Source organism: Hylobates moloch, unplaced genomic scaffold (genome assembly GCF_009828535.3).
Source record: "Hylobates moloch isolate HMO894 unplaced genomic scaffold, HMol_V3 SCAFFOLD_5, whole genome shotgun sequence".
NCBI lineage: Eukaryota > Metazoa > Chordata > Mammalia > Primates > Hylobatidae > Hylobates > Hylobates moloch.
This window is the reverse complement of record NW_026652280.1, coordinates 42,461,948-42,478,246: the sequence shown is the minus strand read 5'-3', so window position 1 is coordinate 42,478,246 and position 16,299 is coordinate 42,461,948. Positions and strand designations below refer to the sequence as shown.

At 40.6% G+C, this 16,299-nt stretch overlaps 1 protein-coding gene across 4 annotated transcripts in view; it reads left to right on the top strand.

The window, feature by feature from the left end:
- KIAA1328 (KIAA1328 ortholog) overlaps positions 1 to 15,252 on the top strand; it is a 369,561-nt gene extending 354,309 nt beyond the window's left edge. For 3 of the 4 annotated variants that reach the window (XM_032152478.2, XM_032152477.2, XM_032152479.2), the window contains one exon: positions 14,918 to 15,252. In XM_032152478.2, the coding sequence (XP_032008369.1) occupies positions 14,918 to 15,128 (211 nt within the window). In that variant the 3' untranslated portion in view covers positions 15,129 to 15,252. The remainder of the gene's footprint in view (positions 1 to 14,917) is intronic. The other variant, XR_009213485.1, reaches the window with a different exon arrangement.
- Positions 15,253 to 16,299: the final 1,047 nt, after the last annotated feature.

Below are 16,299 nucleotides of genomic sequence, written 5' to 3'. Positions count from 1 at the left end.
ATAAGAGAGAATATGATGGCAAAAAGGTAGAAAAAGAAAGAGTAGTTGGAGGTGAAAAGGAGAAAGCCTCTGAAGTCTGTTTTAATTCAGAAATAATTTCAGGTATCCTTTGTTTACCTTGAGTCAATTTTCTCAAAACTTCTTTGAGAAGTTTCTAGATGACAGTGGAAATACTGTTAATTTGTCTGGTTCTAAAACTAGCCTTTTTTCCAATTGTGCATGCAAATAAATTGTTTTAGCCATTTCAAAAGATCCCCATTTTGGCTATTGCACCTTATGACCACCCCGGTTAGGTCGTTCCTAACTTTCCTAGATATTTACAACATGACATCCCATAAGTGTTATATATAAACCCAGCTAGTGTTTCTAAAAACAGTGCTCAGCTTTTGAAGCTTGATTTCCCAAATTTAGGAACTTTTCAAAAGTGACCAAGGCCATGTATATGTTTTAGGTCAAAGTGTCCTGCTTAGGAGTATCACTCCTCTAGGTGTCACCCAATAGTTGTAAATTGCTCTCATATGTGTCTTGGGTTTTCTCTAACTGCCAAGTGACAGCAGAATGCTCAGAGGTATGAGGGTCCAGAGTCCCTAAAGGGAGAAGTCCCTAAAAATGTTCTTTTGGTGAGGAATGCCCTGTGAGGCCACTTGACATCCTAGGCTACAGCCCAAACATCTCTGCAAACTCTTCAGTCACCTGGAGCACGTGAATGGGTCAGAGGGAGCAATCACCTGTGGTGCAAGAGAACTCATCATTCATTCATTCATTCGTAAATTCATTTATTTATTAAGATGGAGTTTTGCTCATTGCCCAGGCTGGAGTGCAATGGCTCGATCTCACCTCACTGCAACCTCCGCCTCCTGGGTTCAAGCGATTCTCCTGCCTCAGTCTCCTGAGTAGCTGGGATTAACAGGCATGTGCCACCATGCCTGGCTAATTTTGTATTTGTAGTAGAGATGGGGTTTCACCACGTTGGCCAGGCTGATCTCGAACTGCCCACCTCAGGTGATTCTCCTGCCTCGGCCTCCCAAAGTGCTGGGATTACAGATGTGAGCCACCGTGCCTGGCCAGAATTCACCTTTTTAAAATTTAAATTTAAAGGAGCTCACATTCCTCAGATAAAACTTTCTTTTCTTTTTACCACCTTCCCTCCTCCCCCTACATTGGTCTGGTGAGACCAGCAGGCAGAGATAGTAGGAATGGCTGAAAAACCAAGCTTGAAGGGTAATCTGTGGGCATCAGAAAGTACTTGGGATATTTGAGTTGCTGAATTCAGAAGAGATGTAGTTTTAATTTATGACAAGCTCTAGGATAGGACTATGGGAAAGGCTTGCCAGTAAAGTCTTTTGAATTGAGAGAAGGTCAAAAAACTAAGACGTCAGAATATTGACTGAGTGTCATTCTTGTGATGCTGACATTAGCAGGGATGATTGTCAGGGTTGAATTGGAGGGGAATATTGTGAATCAGGTGTTAACATCTTCAGTGATTGGGAGAAAGTGTGTTCACAGATGAAGAGAAGTTGAGGATGACAGAGCAGATGACAGGATCCTCAAGGGAATAGTAGTATAATGACAGACTGGGCCAAAAGAAATGATTCCAGTCCTACCTCTTGACCCTGAAATATACAGCACATGTTTAATATAAATGATTTCCACTCAGACGGATGTAAAGGAAGCATTGACCTGAAGAAAGAGCCAGGTTTCAATTAAAACTAGGAGATAGAAGGTATAATCTAAAAATAATGCACAATATAGCAGTGTATATTGTGAAGCAAAAGCTCCAGAAGCAATGGGAGTGAGGAGGAGGGCTGGGGATAAAGGGAGAGATATTACAGAACATCATGGGAATAGCAGTAGCTTGCTAACCTATGATGGACTGGAATGGGAAGTACCTTCTGGGTACTGGCTGAAGGAACAAGAGACAGTTGATTTAGTCTTGTAGGACTTGTGGACCTAACCTAAGTACTCTTTAACAGAGGATTGGTTGTATTAATGTAAATCAGAGCACATCCAGGAGGCGAAGTAATCTGAAGTCAATAAAGATAATGTAAAAATATCATATGGAAAAATGGTCCCAATATATTAAGTGAAAAAAGTAATTTGCACAAATCGTATGTGTAAGCATCCTTTTTTTGTAAAAGAAGAATTGATGGATGGGTAATACTTTTCAGAATGTTTGAAATACATTGATGAGCTGTCTAAAGATTTTTAAAAAGTTGCCCACGGAATGTGCTGAGCCTTAAGCCGTAAGACCGTTGTTTTTTGTTTGTTTGTTTGTTTGTTTTTCAACAAATACCGAGCACCTACCTTGTGCCAGATACCATGTTTTGCATGGAGATAACAGCAATAAATAAAATAATGACCCTACCCTTATGGAGCCCATACCATTGGGGCAATAGGCTATATATATATAATGTGTGTGTGTGTGTGTGTGTGTGTGTGTGTGTGTGTGTGTGTATTGAGTGATATAAAGAAAATAAAAACCATAAAGCAATAAGTTGACTGTGGATCGATGGCTATTTTGGATGGAGTGGCTAAAGAAGGCCTCTTTGAGGAGGTGACATTTAAACAAAGACGTTGAATGGAGAGAGCAAGAAAAGGATCTGAAAGAAGGCATCCTACACAGAGGGTGAAACACATGCAAACACCTAGAGGTAAGAATTGAGAATAACAGCAGGTTTTTGGCTTGAGCCACTGGGTTGATTGAGAGGAGTGGGATTCAGAGAAAAAAAAAGTTCTGTTTTGGATAGTTTGAGATGCCCATTACACTTCCAAGTAAAGCTATCAGGTAGCAGTTGGGAATGTGAGTCTGGAACTCAAGGGCTAGGTTGATATTGGAGCTATTCATTTAGCCGTCATTAACATATAGATGTTATTAAATCCCATGAGAATGGATAGCATCACCTAAGATATGAGAGCAAAGGACTGAGCCCTGGGGCATTCTTTCATTTAAAAGGCAAGAGAGGAAGAGGATGTTGTTGGTATGGAAGGAAAATCAGGAGATGTCTACTGAAATCACAAAAAATCAAAAAAGGAAATGGGAGGGGAAAGGTCCAGTAACGTCGTTAGTTTCTCATCAGGTGCAGTCCATGGATGGACCATGAAATCAGTTTGTTTCTAGGCCATGTGGTAATATTCTTGGACACCATGTCAGACTGGCCTTTCTTGAGTTGGTAACGTGGAGTCAAGTCAAATCAGCAGAGGCTACGTCCTCCTCTGGATTTTGTCTTGTTATCTTGCTAGTTCAGAGGCAAATGAAACTAGAAAGAGAGCTCTAGGGAAGACAGAATTAATGCCACTCCAGCTTGGTCCAAATTACCTCCAGGATGGGACTGGCATAGCAGATCAGATAAGCCTTTTGTTTATCACTTCTCCATAATGAGGCTATTAAATTCAGCCTGTGTGCCCAGGTAACTCATGCGTACTGGCTCTGTGAAGTACAGAGGTAAGACAGGCCAATATAGTTAATACCTATGGCTAAAACATCGTCTGGGTTTTTCAAGGGATGGTATTTTATGGATCTGGGTAAGTTGTATGTCCCTTTAAATTATTTGACTAACACACAGCCCCGGCAGGATCAGGCCAAGCTAATCAACTTTATAGTCTCCTATCACTTGTCTCCTTAGCAAAGTAAAACACACTGCTCACAGAAGACACCTGATAAATGCACTGCTCTTTTCTGACATTTAGTGTAAAATCCCATAGGAATTCATTTTTTATTTTTCTTTATTGCATATATAATTCTTGTATTAAATTGGGTCATTTCTCAAGCTTTGGTTTTTGGAATAATCTTGGGTATTTTGTTGCTTCTTAATTGCCAAATCCTTTAGTCTTTCCTGATAGCAAAAGTACTGTCAATAAACTTATTGAACAAAATTAGCAATGAGGTACACCTGAAATCTGACCCCTGCTTACCACACTTTCTGATTCTTCTGCCACAGTCTAATCTATGATTGAATGTGGCTCCTAGAGAGAGAGGTGGAATTTTTATGATAACAGCATAATCATAAAGATAAACATTTGTACTTGAGTAGATTAATTTGTTGGAGGAAAAGATAGCTCAGTTACAACTAGTTATGCTATACTTTTAAAATAAAATGTAGTTGGTGACAGTAACCTTCTTTTGCTTTCGCTTTAGTGTCACCTCTTACTTTTCTTGATGGAAAGATTGAAGACATTCTAGTCTAGGAAGTCAAGGGGCCTGGGTTAAAAACCACTTGGCTCTGCCACTCACTTGCTCTGTGACTCCATTCAGTTCACTTATACCTCTCTGGACCTCAGTTTCCTCATCAATAAAATAAGAAAATTATTCCAAATTATGTCTAAGACTTATTCCTCCATGGGTAGGCATTAGTAGTGTTTGCCAATATCCAGTTCTCCTCTCCTTCTGGAGAGACGTAACTGGGTTCCGGCCAGTCAGATATAAGAAATATTTTGTCACTTGCATGCTATGGAAAGCCTGTGCACAGTTCTTCAGTCTCTTTTCCTGCCAAGACAATTGAGAAGCCCACATTCTAGGCGATGGAACCACTGTCTGCCTGGACCTAGTTTAAGTGTACAGGATGAGCATGAAAAATAATTGAACTGTATGTATTAAGCCATTGGAATTCTGAAGGTAATTTGCTATTGTATAACTTATCCTAATATGTCAGATCTAACTTTCTATAGTTTGTTGGGTCATTATTTCCATGTTATAAATTTTTTTACTATATTTCATAGTAATGAGTACTCTGAAAGAATTTGAAGCCCACAGTTCTCTTTCAAATGATTGAATATGTTGGTGCCTATTATATCAGTCTTTAAACTAAACACAAATTCTTATTGCTCTGGATTTCAGTTTGCACCTCTGAAAGGTTTATTTCTGATATATTTACTGTTTCCCAATTATTTTGGCTCTATTTTTTAATAGAGAAAGCAGCAGATTATTTTCTCACTCAGAGCATCCCCCCTAGCTATTTTAAGCATGAAATTGGATAGAAAAGTGTAGATTTTCCATTGTTTGATTTTAAAAAACATTTAATGATCTATATATTAAGAGATGGATATACTACAACATTTTCATATGTGTCAAAGGAAAGTTCAAACAAAGCTCATTCCTTGAGCATGAAGTAGGTCTATCCTGCTTATAAGCAAAATTTCCTAGAAGCAGTACTCCAGTCATTGGTTTACACCTTAAACAAAGAATCTGTTGATTGAACACAGAAACCATTGTTTTGAATGACAGATAACTGTATTGAAATATTGCCTTCATTCTGTGACAATAAAAGCTGCAAAAGAAAAATCTGCCAGAAAGGATTTGAATTTACAGATTTTCATACCATAGAAAATGTCATGACATTTCCATGCCTCAGACAGTAGTCGAATCTTGCCTAGGACTTGAGGGCAGGGCCAGCAACATAACTTGCCAGACCAGTGTAAAATGAAAATGTGGGGCCCCTTGTTCAGAAAGAAGAAGGAAAAAGTGCAATTAAAGGTGCTAGAATATAAAGCTTTTTCCTTTAAAAGGACACCGATAAAGCATGAAGGGTAATAGTAATATATGAATGATTAAAAACTACAGATACCAAAAAATTGTATTTTGGGTATCATAATTTTATATGATAAAATCATAATACTTTATTAATGTGATAACTTGATTAGCCTTAAGTTTTTCTGGCTCACTTTTCTTCAAATTTATTTATTTATTATTTTCTGAGATGGAGTTTCACTCTGTCGCCCAGGCTGGAGTGCAGTGGCACAATCTTGGCTCACTGCAACCTCCACCTCCTGGGTTCAAACGATTCCCCTGCCTTAGCCTCCCGAGTAGCTGGGACTACAGGCACGAGCCACCACACCCAGCTAATTTTTGTCTTTTTGTAGAGATGGGGTTTTTCACTATGTTGGCCAGGCTGGTCTCAAACTCCTGACATCAAGTAATCCACCTGCCTCAGCCTCCCAAAGTGCTAGGATTACAGGCGTGTGCCACTGCACACACTGCATGAGCCACTGTGCCCAGCCCAAATTCATTTATTAAGTCATCAGAATTTACACTTTTAACAACTTTAGGTGATATAATTAAAAGCAACATCAGTCACTCTTAGCAAATGAGATTACAAAAATTTTTTGTAATTTTTTTTATTATTATACTTTAAGTTCTAGGGTACGTGTGCACAACGTGCAAGTTTGTGACATATGTATACGTGTCGTGTTTGTTTGCTGCACCCATTAACTCATCATTTACATTAGGTATTTCTCCTAATGCTATCCCTCCCCCGTCTCCACACCCCATGACAGGCCCAGGTGTGTGATGTTCCCCACTGTGTGTCCAAGTATTCTCATTATTCAGTTCCCACCTGTGAGTGAGAATATGCGGTGTTTGGTTTTCTGCATTTGTGATAGTTTGCTCAGAATGATGGCTTCCAGCTTCATCCATGTCCCTACAAAGGACATGAACTCATCCTTTTTTATGGCGGCATACTATTCCATGGTGTATATGTGCCACATTTCCTTAATCATGTCTATCATTGATGGACATTTGGGTTGGTTCCAAGTCTTTGCTATTGTGAATAGTGCCACAGTAAACATGCATGTGCATGTGTCTTTATAGTAACATGATTTATAATCCTTTGGGTATATACCCAGTAATGGGATCGCTGGGTCAAATGGTATTTCTAGTTCTAGATCCTTGAGGAATCTCCACACTGACTTCCACAATGGTTGAACTAGTTTACACTCCCACCAACAGTGTAAAAGTGTTCTATTTCTCCACATCCTTTCCAGCACCTGTTATTTCCTGACTTTTTAATGATTGCCATTCCAACTGGTGTGAGATGGTATCTCATTGTGGTTTTGATTTGCATTTATCTGATGACCAGTGATGATGAGCATTTTTTCATGTGTCTGTTGGCTGCATAAATGTCTTCTTTAGAGAAGTGTCTGTTCATATCCTTTGCCCACTTTTTGATAGGATTGTTTGATTTTTTCTTGTAAATTTGTTTAAGTTCTTTGTAGATTCTGGATATTAGCCCTTTGTCAGATGGGTAGATTGCAAAAATTTTCTCCCGTTCTGTAGGTTGCCTGTTCACTCTGATGGTAATTTCTTTTGCTGGGCAGAAGCTCTTCAGTTTAATTAGATCCCATTTGTCAATTTTGGCTTTTGTTGCCATTGCTTTTGGTGCTTTAGTCATGAAGTCCTTGCCCATGCCTATGTCCTGTATGGTATTGCCTAGGTTTTCTTCTAGGGTTTTTATGGTTTTAGGTCTAACATTTAAGTCTTTAATCCATTTTGAATTAACTTTTGCATAAGGTGTAAGGAAGGGATCCAGTTTCAGCTTTCTATATATGGCTAGCCAGTTTTCCCAGCACCATTTATTAAATAGGGAATCCTTTCCCCATTTCTTGTTTTTGTCAGATTTGTCAAAGATCAGATGGTTGTAGATGTGTGGCATTATGTCTGAGGCCTCTGTTCTGTTCCATTGTTCTGTATCTCTGTTTTGGTACCAGTACCATGCTGTTTTGGTTACTGTAGCCTTGTAGTATACTTTGAAGTCAGGTAGCGTGATGCCTCCAGCTTTGTTCTTTTTGCTTAGGATTGTCTTGGCAATACGGGCTCTTTTTTGGTTCTATATGAACTTTAAAGTAGTTTATTCCAGTTCTGTGAAGAAAGTCACTGGTAGCTTGATGGGGATGGCATTGAATCTATAAATTACTTTGGGCAGTATGGCCATTTTCACAATATTGATTCTTCCTATCCATGAGCATGGAATGTTATTCCATTTGTTTGTATCCTCTTTTATTTCATTGAGCAGTGGTTTGTAGTTCTCCTTGAAGAGGTCCTTCACATCCCTTGTAAGTTGGATTCTTAGGTATTTTATTCTCTTTGTAGCAATTGTGAATGGGAGTTCACTCATGATTTGGCTCTCTGTTTATTATTGCTGTATAGGAATGCTTGTGATTTTTGCACATTGATTTTGTATCCCGAGACTTTGCTGAAGTTGCTTATCAGCTTAAGGAAATTTGGGGCTGAGACGATGGGGTTTTCTAAATATACCGTCATGTCATCTGCAAACAGGGACAATTTGACTTCCTCTTTTCCTAATTGAATACCCTTTATTTCTTTCTCTACCTGATTGCCCTGGCCAGAACCTCCGACACTATGCTGAATAGGAGTGGTGAGAGAGGGCATCCCTGTCTTGTGCCAGTTTTCAAAGGGAATGCTTCCAGTTTTTACCCATTCAGTATGATATTGGCTGTGGGTTTGTCATAAATAGCTCTTATTATTTCAAGATACATTCCATCAGTACCTAGTTTATTGAGAGTTTTTAGCATAAAGGGCTGTTGAATTTTGTTGAAGGCATTTTCTGCATCTATTGAGATAATCATGTGGTTTTTGTCTTTAGTTCTGTTTTGTGATGGATTACGTTTATTGATTTGCATATGTTGAACCAGGCTTGCATCCCAGGGATGAAGCCAACTTGATCGTGGTGGATAAGCTTTTTGATGTGCTGCTGGATTCGGTTTGCCAGTATTTTATTGCGGATTTTCGCATCGATGTTCATCAGGGATATTGGTCTAAAATTCTCTTTTTTTGTGGTGTCTCTGCCAGACTTTGGTATCAGGATGATGCTGGCCTCATAAAATGAGTTAGGGAGGAGTCCCTCTTTTTCTATTGATTGGAATAGTTTCAGAAGGAATGGTACCAGCTCCTCTTTGTACTTCTGGTAGAATTCGGCTGTGAATCCTTCTGGTCCTGGACTTTTTTTGGTTGTAGGCTATTAATTATTGCCTCAATTTCAGAGCCTGTTATTGGTCTATTCAGGGATTTAGCTTCTTCCTGGTTTAGTTTTGGGAGGGTGTATGTGTCGAGGAATTTATTCATGTAGATTTTCTAGTTTATTTGCTTAGAGGTGTTTATAGTATTCTCTGATGGTAGTTTGTACTTCTGTGGAATCGGTGGTGATATCCCCTTTATCATTTCTTATCACATCTCTTTGATTCTTCTCCCTTTTCTTCTTTATTAATCTTGCTATTGGTCTATCAATTTTGTTTATCTTTTCAAAAAACCAGCTCCTGGATTCATTGATTTTTTTGAAGGTTTTTTGTGTCTCTATCTCCTTCAGTTGTCCTCTGATCGTAGTTATTTCTTGCCTTCTGCTAGGTTTTGAATTTGTTTGCTCTTGCTTCTCTAGTTCTTTTAATTGTGATGTTAGGGTGTTGATTTTAGATCTTTCCTGCTTTCTCTTGTGGGCATTTAGTGCTATAAATTTCCCTCTACACACTGCTTTAAATATGTCCCAGAGATTCTGGTACATCATGTCTTTGTTCTCATTGGTTTCAAAGAACATCTTTATTTCTGCCTTCATTTTGTTATTTACCCAGTAGTCATTCAGGAGCAGGTTGTTCAGTTTCCATGTAGTTGTGCAGTTTTGAGTGAGTTTCTTAACCCTGAGTTCAAATTTGATTGCACTGTGGTTGTGATTTCTGTTCTTTTACATTTGCTGAGGAGTGCTTTACTTCCAACTATGTGGTCAGTTTTGGAATAAATGCGATGTCATGCTGAGAAGAATGTATATTATGTTGATTTGGGGTGGAGAGTTCTGTATACATCTGTTAGGTCTGCTTGGTGCATCGCTGAGTTAAAGTCCTGGATATCCTTGTTAACCTTCTGTCTCGTTGATCTGTCTAATATTGACAGTGGGGTGTTAAAGTCTCCCATTATTATTTTGTGGGAGTCTAAGTCTCCTTGTAGGTCTCTGAGGACTTGCTTTATGAATCTGGGTGCTCCTGTATTGGGTGCATATATATTTAGGATAGTTAGCTCTTCCTGTTGAATTGATCCCTTTACCATTCTGTAATGGCCTTCTTTGTGTCTTTTTTTTTTTTTTTAATCTTTGTTGGAAATAGGATTGCAACCTGTTTTTTTTTTTTTTTTTTTTTGCTTCATTGTGTTGGTAGTCTTCTCATGTGTGTCTCTGCACGTGAGATGGGTCTCCTGAATACAGCACACTGATGGGTCTTGATTCTTTATCCAATTTGCCAGTCTGTGTGTTTTAATTGGGGCATTTAGCCCATTTACATTTAAGGTTAATATTGTTATGTGTGAATTCAATCCTGTCATTATGATGTTAGCTGGTTATTTTGCTTGTAGTTGATGCAGTTTCCTCCTAGCATCGATGGTCTTTACAATTTGGCATGTTTTTGCAGTGGCTGGTACCAGTTGTTCCTTTCCATGTTTAGTGCTTCCTTCGGGAGCTCTTGTAAGGCAGGCCTGGTGGTGACAAAATATCTCAGCATTTGCTTGTCTATAAAGGATTTTATTTCTCCTTCACTTATGAAGCTTAGTTTGGCTGGATATGAAATTCTAGTTTGAAAATTCTTTTCTTTAAGAATGTTGAATATTGACCCCCACTCTCTTCTGGCTTGTAGAGTTTCTGCCGAGAGATCAGCTGTTAGTCTGATGGGCTTCCCTTTGTGGGTAACCTGACCTTTCTCTCTGCCTGCCCTTAACATTTTTTCCTTCATTTCAACCTTGGTGAATCTGATAATTATGTGTCTTGGGGTTGCTCTTCTCGAGGAGTATCTTTGTGGTGGTCTCTGTATTTCCTGAATTTGAATGTTGGCCTGCCTTGCTAGATTGGGGAAATTCACCTGCATAATATCCTGAAGAGTGTTTTCCAGCTTGGTTCCATGCTCCCCGTCACTTTCAGGTACACCAATCAAACATAGATTTGGTCTTTTCACATAGTCTCATATTTCTTGGAGGCTTTGTTCGTTTCTTTTTACTCTTTTTTCTCTAAACTTCTCTTCTCGCTTCATTTCATTTGTTATAGCCACAGGAGTTAGAGAAAATGCCACACTTTGAGACAAATTAAGAGTCCTTTATTTAAGCCGGCGACCAAAGAGATGGCTAACGCTCAAAATTCTCTCAGCCCCGAGGAAGGGGCTTGATTAACTTTTATACCTAGGTTTAGGAAGGGGAGGGGGACTTAAATGCAATAATTCTATGGAAGTAAAAACGTGCAAGAATCAAAAGAAGCAAATGGTTACAGAGAGATAAACAATTTAAAAGACAAATGGTTACAAAAAGAGCAAGGGTACCAGGTGCAAGGCTCTAAATCCTTCATTATAGTTAGATATAAATGCTATGTGGGACACGAACTCAAGGCTTTATGTTGTTATCTCTTTGAGCAAAACCCTGGGAACTTCATACATTGTTTGCTCCACTATCTTATCAATTAATTGGGCTCCTTTGAAATGCTGAGGGTCTGCTTACACAGGTTAACTCCTTAAGGAAGGGGGTTGGGTAAGGAGCCCTTAATGTCTTGTAAATCAAGAGGTCAAATGGAGTTTGTCCGGCTTTCCCAGCCAGGGAGAGTCTATTCATATGGGAAACATGGCTGGCAATTAAGGAGACAGAAAAAGGAAAATTTAAAGTAGTGAGCTAGAGTAAAAAACAAGGTTAGGCATTACACATTCATTTGATCTTCAATCACTGATACCCTTTCTTCCACTTGATCGAATCGGCTTCTGAAGCTTGTGCATGCATCACGTAGTTCTCCTGCCATGGTATTCAGCTCCGTCAGGTCATTTAAGGTCTTCTCTACACTGTTTATTCTAGTTAGCCATTCTTCTGATCTTTTTCCGAGGTTTTTGGCTTCCTTGCGATGGGTTCGTACATCCTCCTTTAGCTCGGAGAAGTTTGTTATTACCAACCTTCTGAAGCCTACTTCTGTCAACTTGTCAAAGTTATTCTCTGTCCAGCTTTGTTCCATTGCTGGCGAGGAGCTGTGATCCTTTGGAGAAGAGGCGCTCTGGTTTTTAGAATTGTCAGCTTTTCTGCTCTGGTTTCTCCCCATCTTTGTGGTTTTATCTACCTTTGGTCTCTGATGATGGTGACCTACAGATGGGGTTTTGGTGTTGATGTCCTTTTTGTTGATGTTGATGCTATTCCTTTCTGTTTGTTAGTTTTCCTTCCAACAGTGAGGTCCCTCAGCTGCAGGTCTGTTAGAGTTTGCTGGAGGTCCACTCCAGACCCTGTTTGCCTGGGTGTCACCAGCAGATGGCTGCAGAACCGCAAATACTGCAGAACTGCAATATTGCTGCCTGATCCTTCCTCTGGAAGCTTCATCTCGAGGGGCACCCAGCTGTATGAGGTGTCAGTTGGCCCCTACTGGGAGGTGTCTCCCAGTTAGGCTACACAGGGGTCAGGGACCCACTTGAGGAGGCAGTCTGTCCGTTCTCAGAGGTCAAACACCATGCTGGGAAAACCACTGCTCTCTTCAGAGCTGGAAGGGATGTTTAAGTCTGCAGAAGTTCCTGCTGCCTTCTGTTCAGCTGTGCCCTTCCCCCAGAAGTGGAGTCTACAGAGGCAGGCAGGCCTCGTTGACCTGCAGTGAGCTCCACCCAGTTTGAGCTTCCCAGCTGCTTTGTTTACCTAATGAAGCCTCAGCAATGGCGGATGCCCCTACCCCTGCCAGGCTGCTGTCTCGCAGGTCGATCTCAGACTGCTGCACTAGCAGTGAGCAAGGCTCCGTGGGCATGGGACCTACTGAGCCAGGTGTGGTTTATAATCTCCTGGTGTGCCGTTTGCTAAGACTGTTGGAAAAGCGCAGTATTTGGGTGGCAGTGTCCCAATTTTCCAGGTACCATCTGTCATGGCTTCCCTTGGCTAGGAAAGGGAAGTCCCCCGACCCCTTGCGCTTCCTGGGTGAGGCAATGCCCTGCCTTGCTTCGGCTCTCCCTCTGTGGGCTGCACCCACTGTTCATCCAGTCCCAATGAGATGAACCAGGTACCTCAGCTGGAAATGCAGAAATCACCCGTCTTCTTTGTCGGTCACACTGGGAGCTGCAGACTGGTGCTGTTCCTATTTGGCCATCTTGGAACTATATCCCCCAATTTTTTCTAATTTTTAATTTTAAGGAGGATCTTTCTGTTGATGCAACTGACAGTGGAGCTGCTAAGAGTATTTTGTAGGTTGTGCCAACATTTGCATAGATTTCTAATAAAATATTTCCAAATATGAATTTTAGTTTATATAGAGGTGATTATTCTTGGGGATCAGATTTTCTAAAAAGATTTAACTCTTCATACACATTAGTTTCATACATGTTGGAATTTAGTTTTAAATACAGATCTCTACAATGTCATTTTAATGTTTTCTCTAGCATGTTCAGTAACATATAAAGATCATATAAGAAACCAAAAATCACTTAATGATTTGTCTATAATTCACAGTGCTTATTTATGCTTTCTATAGCAGCATCTTCAATTACAAAGACAAATTAAATTTAAAAATTGTATTCCTCATTAATAATTGGTTCATTAGAAGTTGCATAAGAGAATAGTGGGTTTTTTCCTATCAAATGCAACAATCCTTAATTTTTATTTCCAAACCTGTGGATATTCGCTTGCAGTGTTGTAGCAGTTTTTAAAACCAGAGATTCTAAACTCTTTGAAGGCTTCTAATATATCTCTGATATGCTTCATTGTAATGTCCACGTGTATGTTTTTATTTTCTAATAATGTACTGGCATTTATAGCCTTAATGCTAGCAGTTCCTATCCGAGTTCTCAGGCCAGAAAGATGACATTTTTGCCACAGGGATGGGCTTGGGAAACAGACAACCCAGCCTCTCACCACTGCTGCTTCTGCCATTGTCACCACCATTAATTTGGAGCTAGGTTCTGGCCCCAGCTATCCCCTTAGGGCCTTATGTGGTACTCCAGACTGTTTTTGTTTGGTTGGTTGGTTTTTTGCTTGTTTGCTTTTTGTTTGTGTGTTTGCTCTATTGCCCAGGCTAGAGTGCAGTGGCACAATCTGGGCTCACTGCAGCCTCCACTTCCCAGGTTCAAGCGATTCTCCTGCCTCAGCCTCCTGAGTAGCTAGGACTACAGGCACACGCCACCATGCCTGCCTAATTTTTGTATTTTTAGTAGAGACAGAGTTTCACCATGTTGTCCAGGCTGGTCTCGAACTCCTGACCTCAAGTGATCCACCCACCTCGGCCTCCCAAAGTGCTGGGATTACAGGCGTGAACCACCTCGCCCGGCCCCCAGACTGTTTCTTTACCTCTAAGCTGCTCCGCACTTACCCTTTCTGAAAAGAATGCCGGACACAAGGCAGTCATTCTTTGGAGGGATGTCTTTTATAGATTTAGAATCTTTTCCCAAACTTCTAGAAAAAGTGGAAGGGGGTTAACAGGAAGGAACTAACATTTATTCAGTGCCTATTATGTATTCATTTATATCAATGAATTCATTTAATCCTAACTGGAGTTTTGCTAGCCTCTTACACATGAAAAGACTGAACTGAGAGACTGAATAACTTCCCCAATATTACACAGCTTGCAAATGATAGAACAGAGATTTGAACCAAGCCTGTCTGTCTGTGAAGATTTCGACAGGCAGCTTTAGTGTCCTGGATGAGAGTGCTGGAGACAAACCACCTGGGTTCAATTCTAGACTCTGCTGTGTAATTGCTTTCTGTTAGATGAGTTACTTCCCTGAGCTTTAATTTCCACATGTTTATAATGGAGATGAGAGTAGTATAGTACCTACTTCCTAAGGTTCATTAGAGGATTATAGGAAGGTCAAATATTTGTAGTGTTAGGAGCAGTGCCTGGCAGTAAGCCTGCAGTAAATGTCACTGTTAATATCATTACTGTTATCATGATTACTCTTCCCACTCTACAATCTCTCTTCATAAGTTATAAAGGAATGTTAGAGGTCAGCAAAAGAGAAGAGCTTATGGACAGGCAGCAGGGCCTAGGTTCTTCAAGTCCTTATGGTGTTTACCTTCACAAAAGTTCCCTTAAGCAGCATCTTACGCACGATGTGATCTGTGATCTGATTCTTGCCCTGGACAGCCCATTTCTGCTGGGCTTCTTGGATTCTCATTTTCTAATAATCTGATCCTTTCCTGTCTGGGTTATATGTCTTACAGGTATGAGACATCTTTGTTGGATTTGGTGCAGTCTCTGAGCCCAAACTCTGCACCCAAACCTCAGCGCTATCCCTCCAGAGAAGCTGGGGCCTGGAATCATGGTACTTTCCAACTCAGTCCTCCAAAATCGACCCGGAAGAAGATGGGGATGCACAGAACCCCTGAAGAGCTGGAGGAGAATCAGATTCTGGAAGATATATTTTTCATTTGACATATTGCAAAATTTTCTTAGGATTTTAAATTATTTCATCGCAAAGTAATTGTGTCTCTCCTTTCACGGGGACCTGTCTCACTAGCATCCTGTTACATATTGAATACAGAAATCATTCTAACAACCCAGGGTGTTTTCAATCAGACCAGGCATTCGATAACACACTAAGGGGGTAGGAATGGAAAATGGTATCTTGTATATGCTAAACAGATTAGAAAATTAACATAGGATACTTTCTGTGTGGTGGAAACCATTGCATATTCAGCCTCATTTCAAGAGTGTTTCCTTCTCAAACTTCTGCTAGAAAAGGCTGACTCACTTTTATATACAAGAAAAACCTTTCCACTGAAAAATCCCTCTAATTTAAAAGTAACCCCTTTGAAACATAAGCAGTTACAGAAAGGCAGACTCTCTCATCTTTCTCATCCTGTTCTCTCACTACTACATCTCTGTAAGTGGTCCTTTAATTCTGAAGTTGGAGTTGGTGCCCCCTGCCATCACAAACAACACTGAGAGCCAATTGTGAGTCAGTCTCAGTAGCCATCAGCCTGGCAGCTGCCCATCCCATAACCAAAGAGCTCAATGGGCTAGAGGGTGAGACCCAGCCAATCCTTGGGAGCAAGCAGCACTAAATCACGTCAGGGAGTGCTTAGCCCTGGGGAAATTCAGTGGAGGCACAAGCCTGAAGCACTCTTCTACCAATGTTCAGGTGACCACCCCTCCAATATCCCAGAATGAATAAGAACAATCTCTAGGTATTTTTATTGACCCAAGTGTTCAGCTTATTCACCCCACCCCCCACCCCCCATCACATGCGCTCCTGTGAACTTCCCATGGTTATGTCTAGGTAAAATGCCACTAGAGAGAGAGTGATACCAGCTGCTGCAAGCTGATGGACTTCCTCTGGCCCTCCCTTTTCCTCCATGAGGATTAAAGGATACGAGCTGACCAGGCCTCGCAGGTGCTCTGCTCATGGTCCCAAAGAACCATCTCTACTTGCCAGAGTATGTTCCACCACCCAAGCAGGGTCTCCCTACTTTTTCTCACTGGGCCTCGTTTTGACCCAGAGAAAGCCTATGGAAGTTATACAGTGCAGACCTCATCCTGTCTGCTGTCTTTTCTCCCACAGAGCTCTTGAGATGGGTCCTTCAGCTTGTAGTGGTCCCTAATA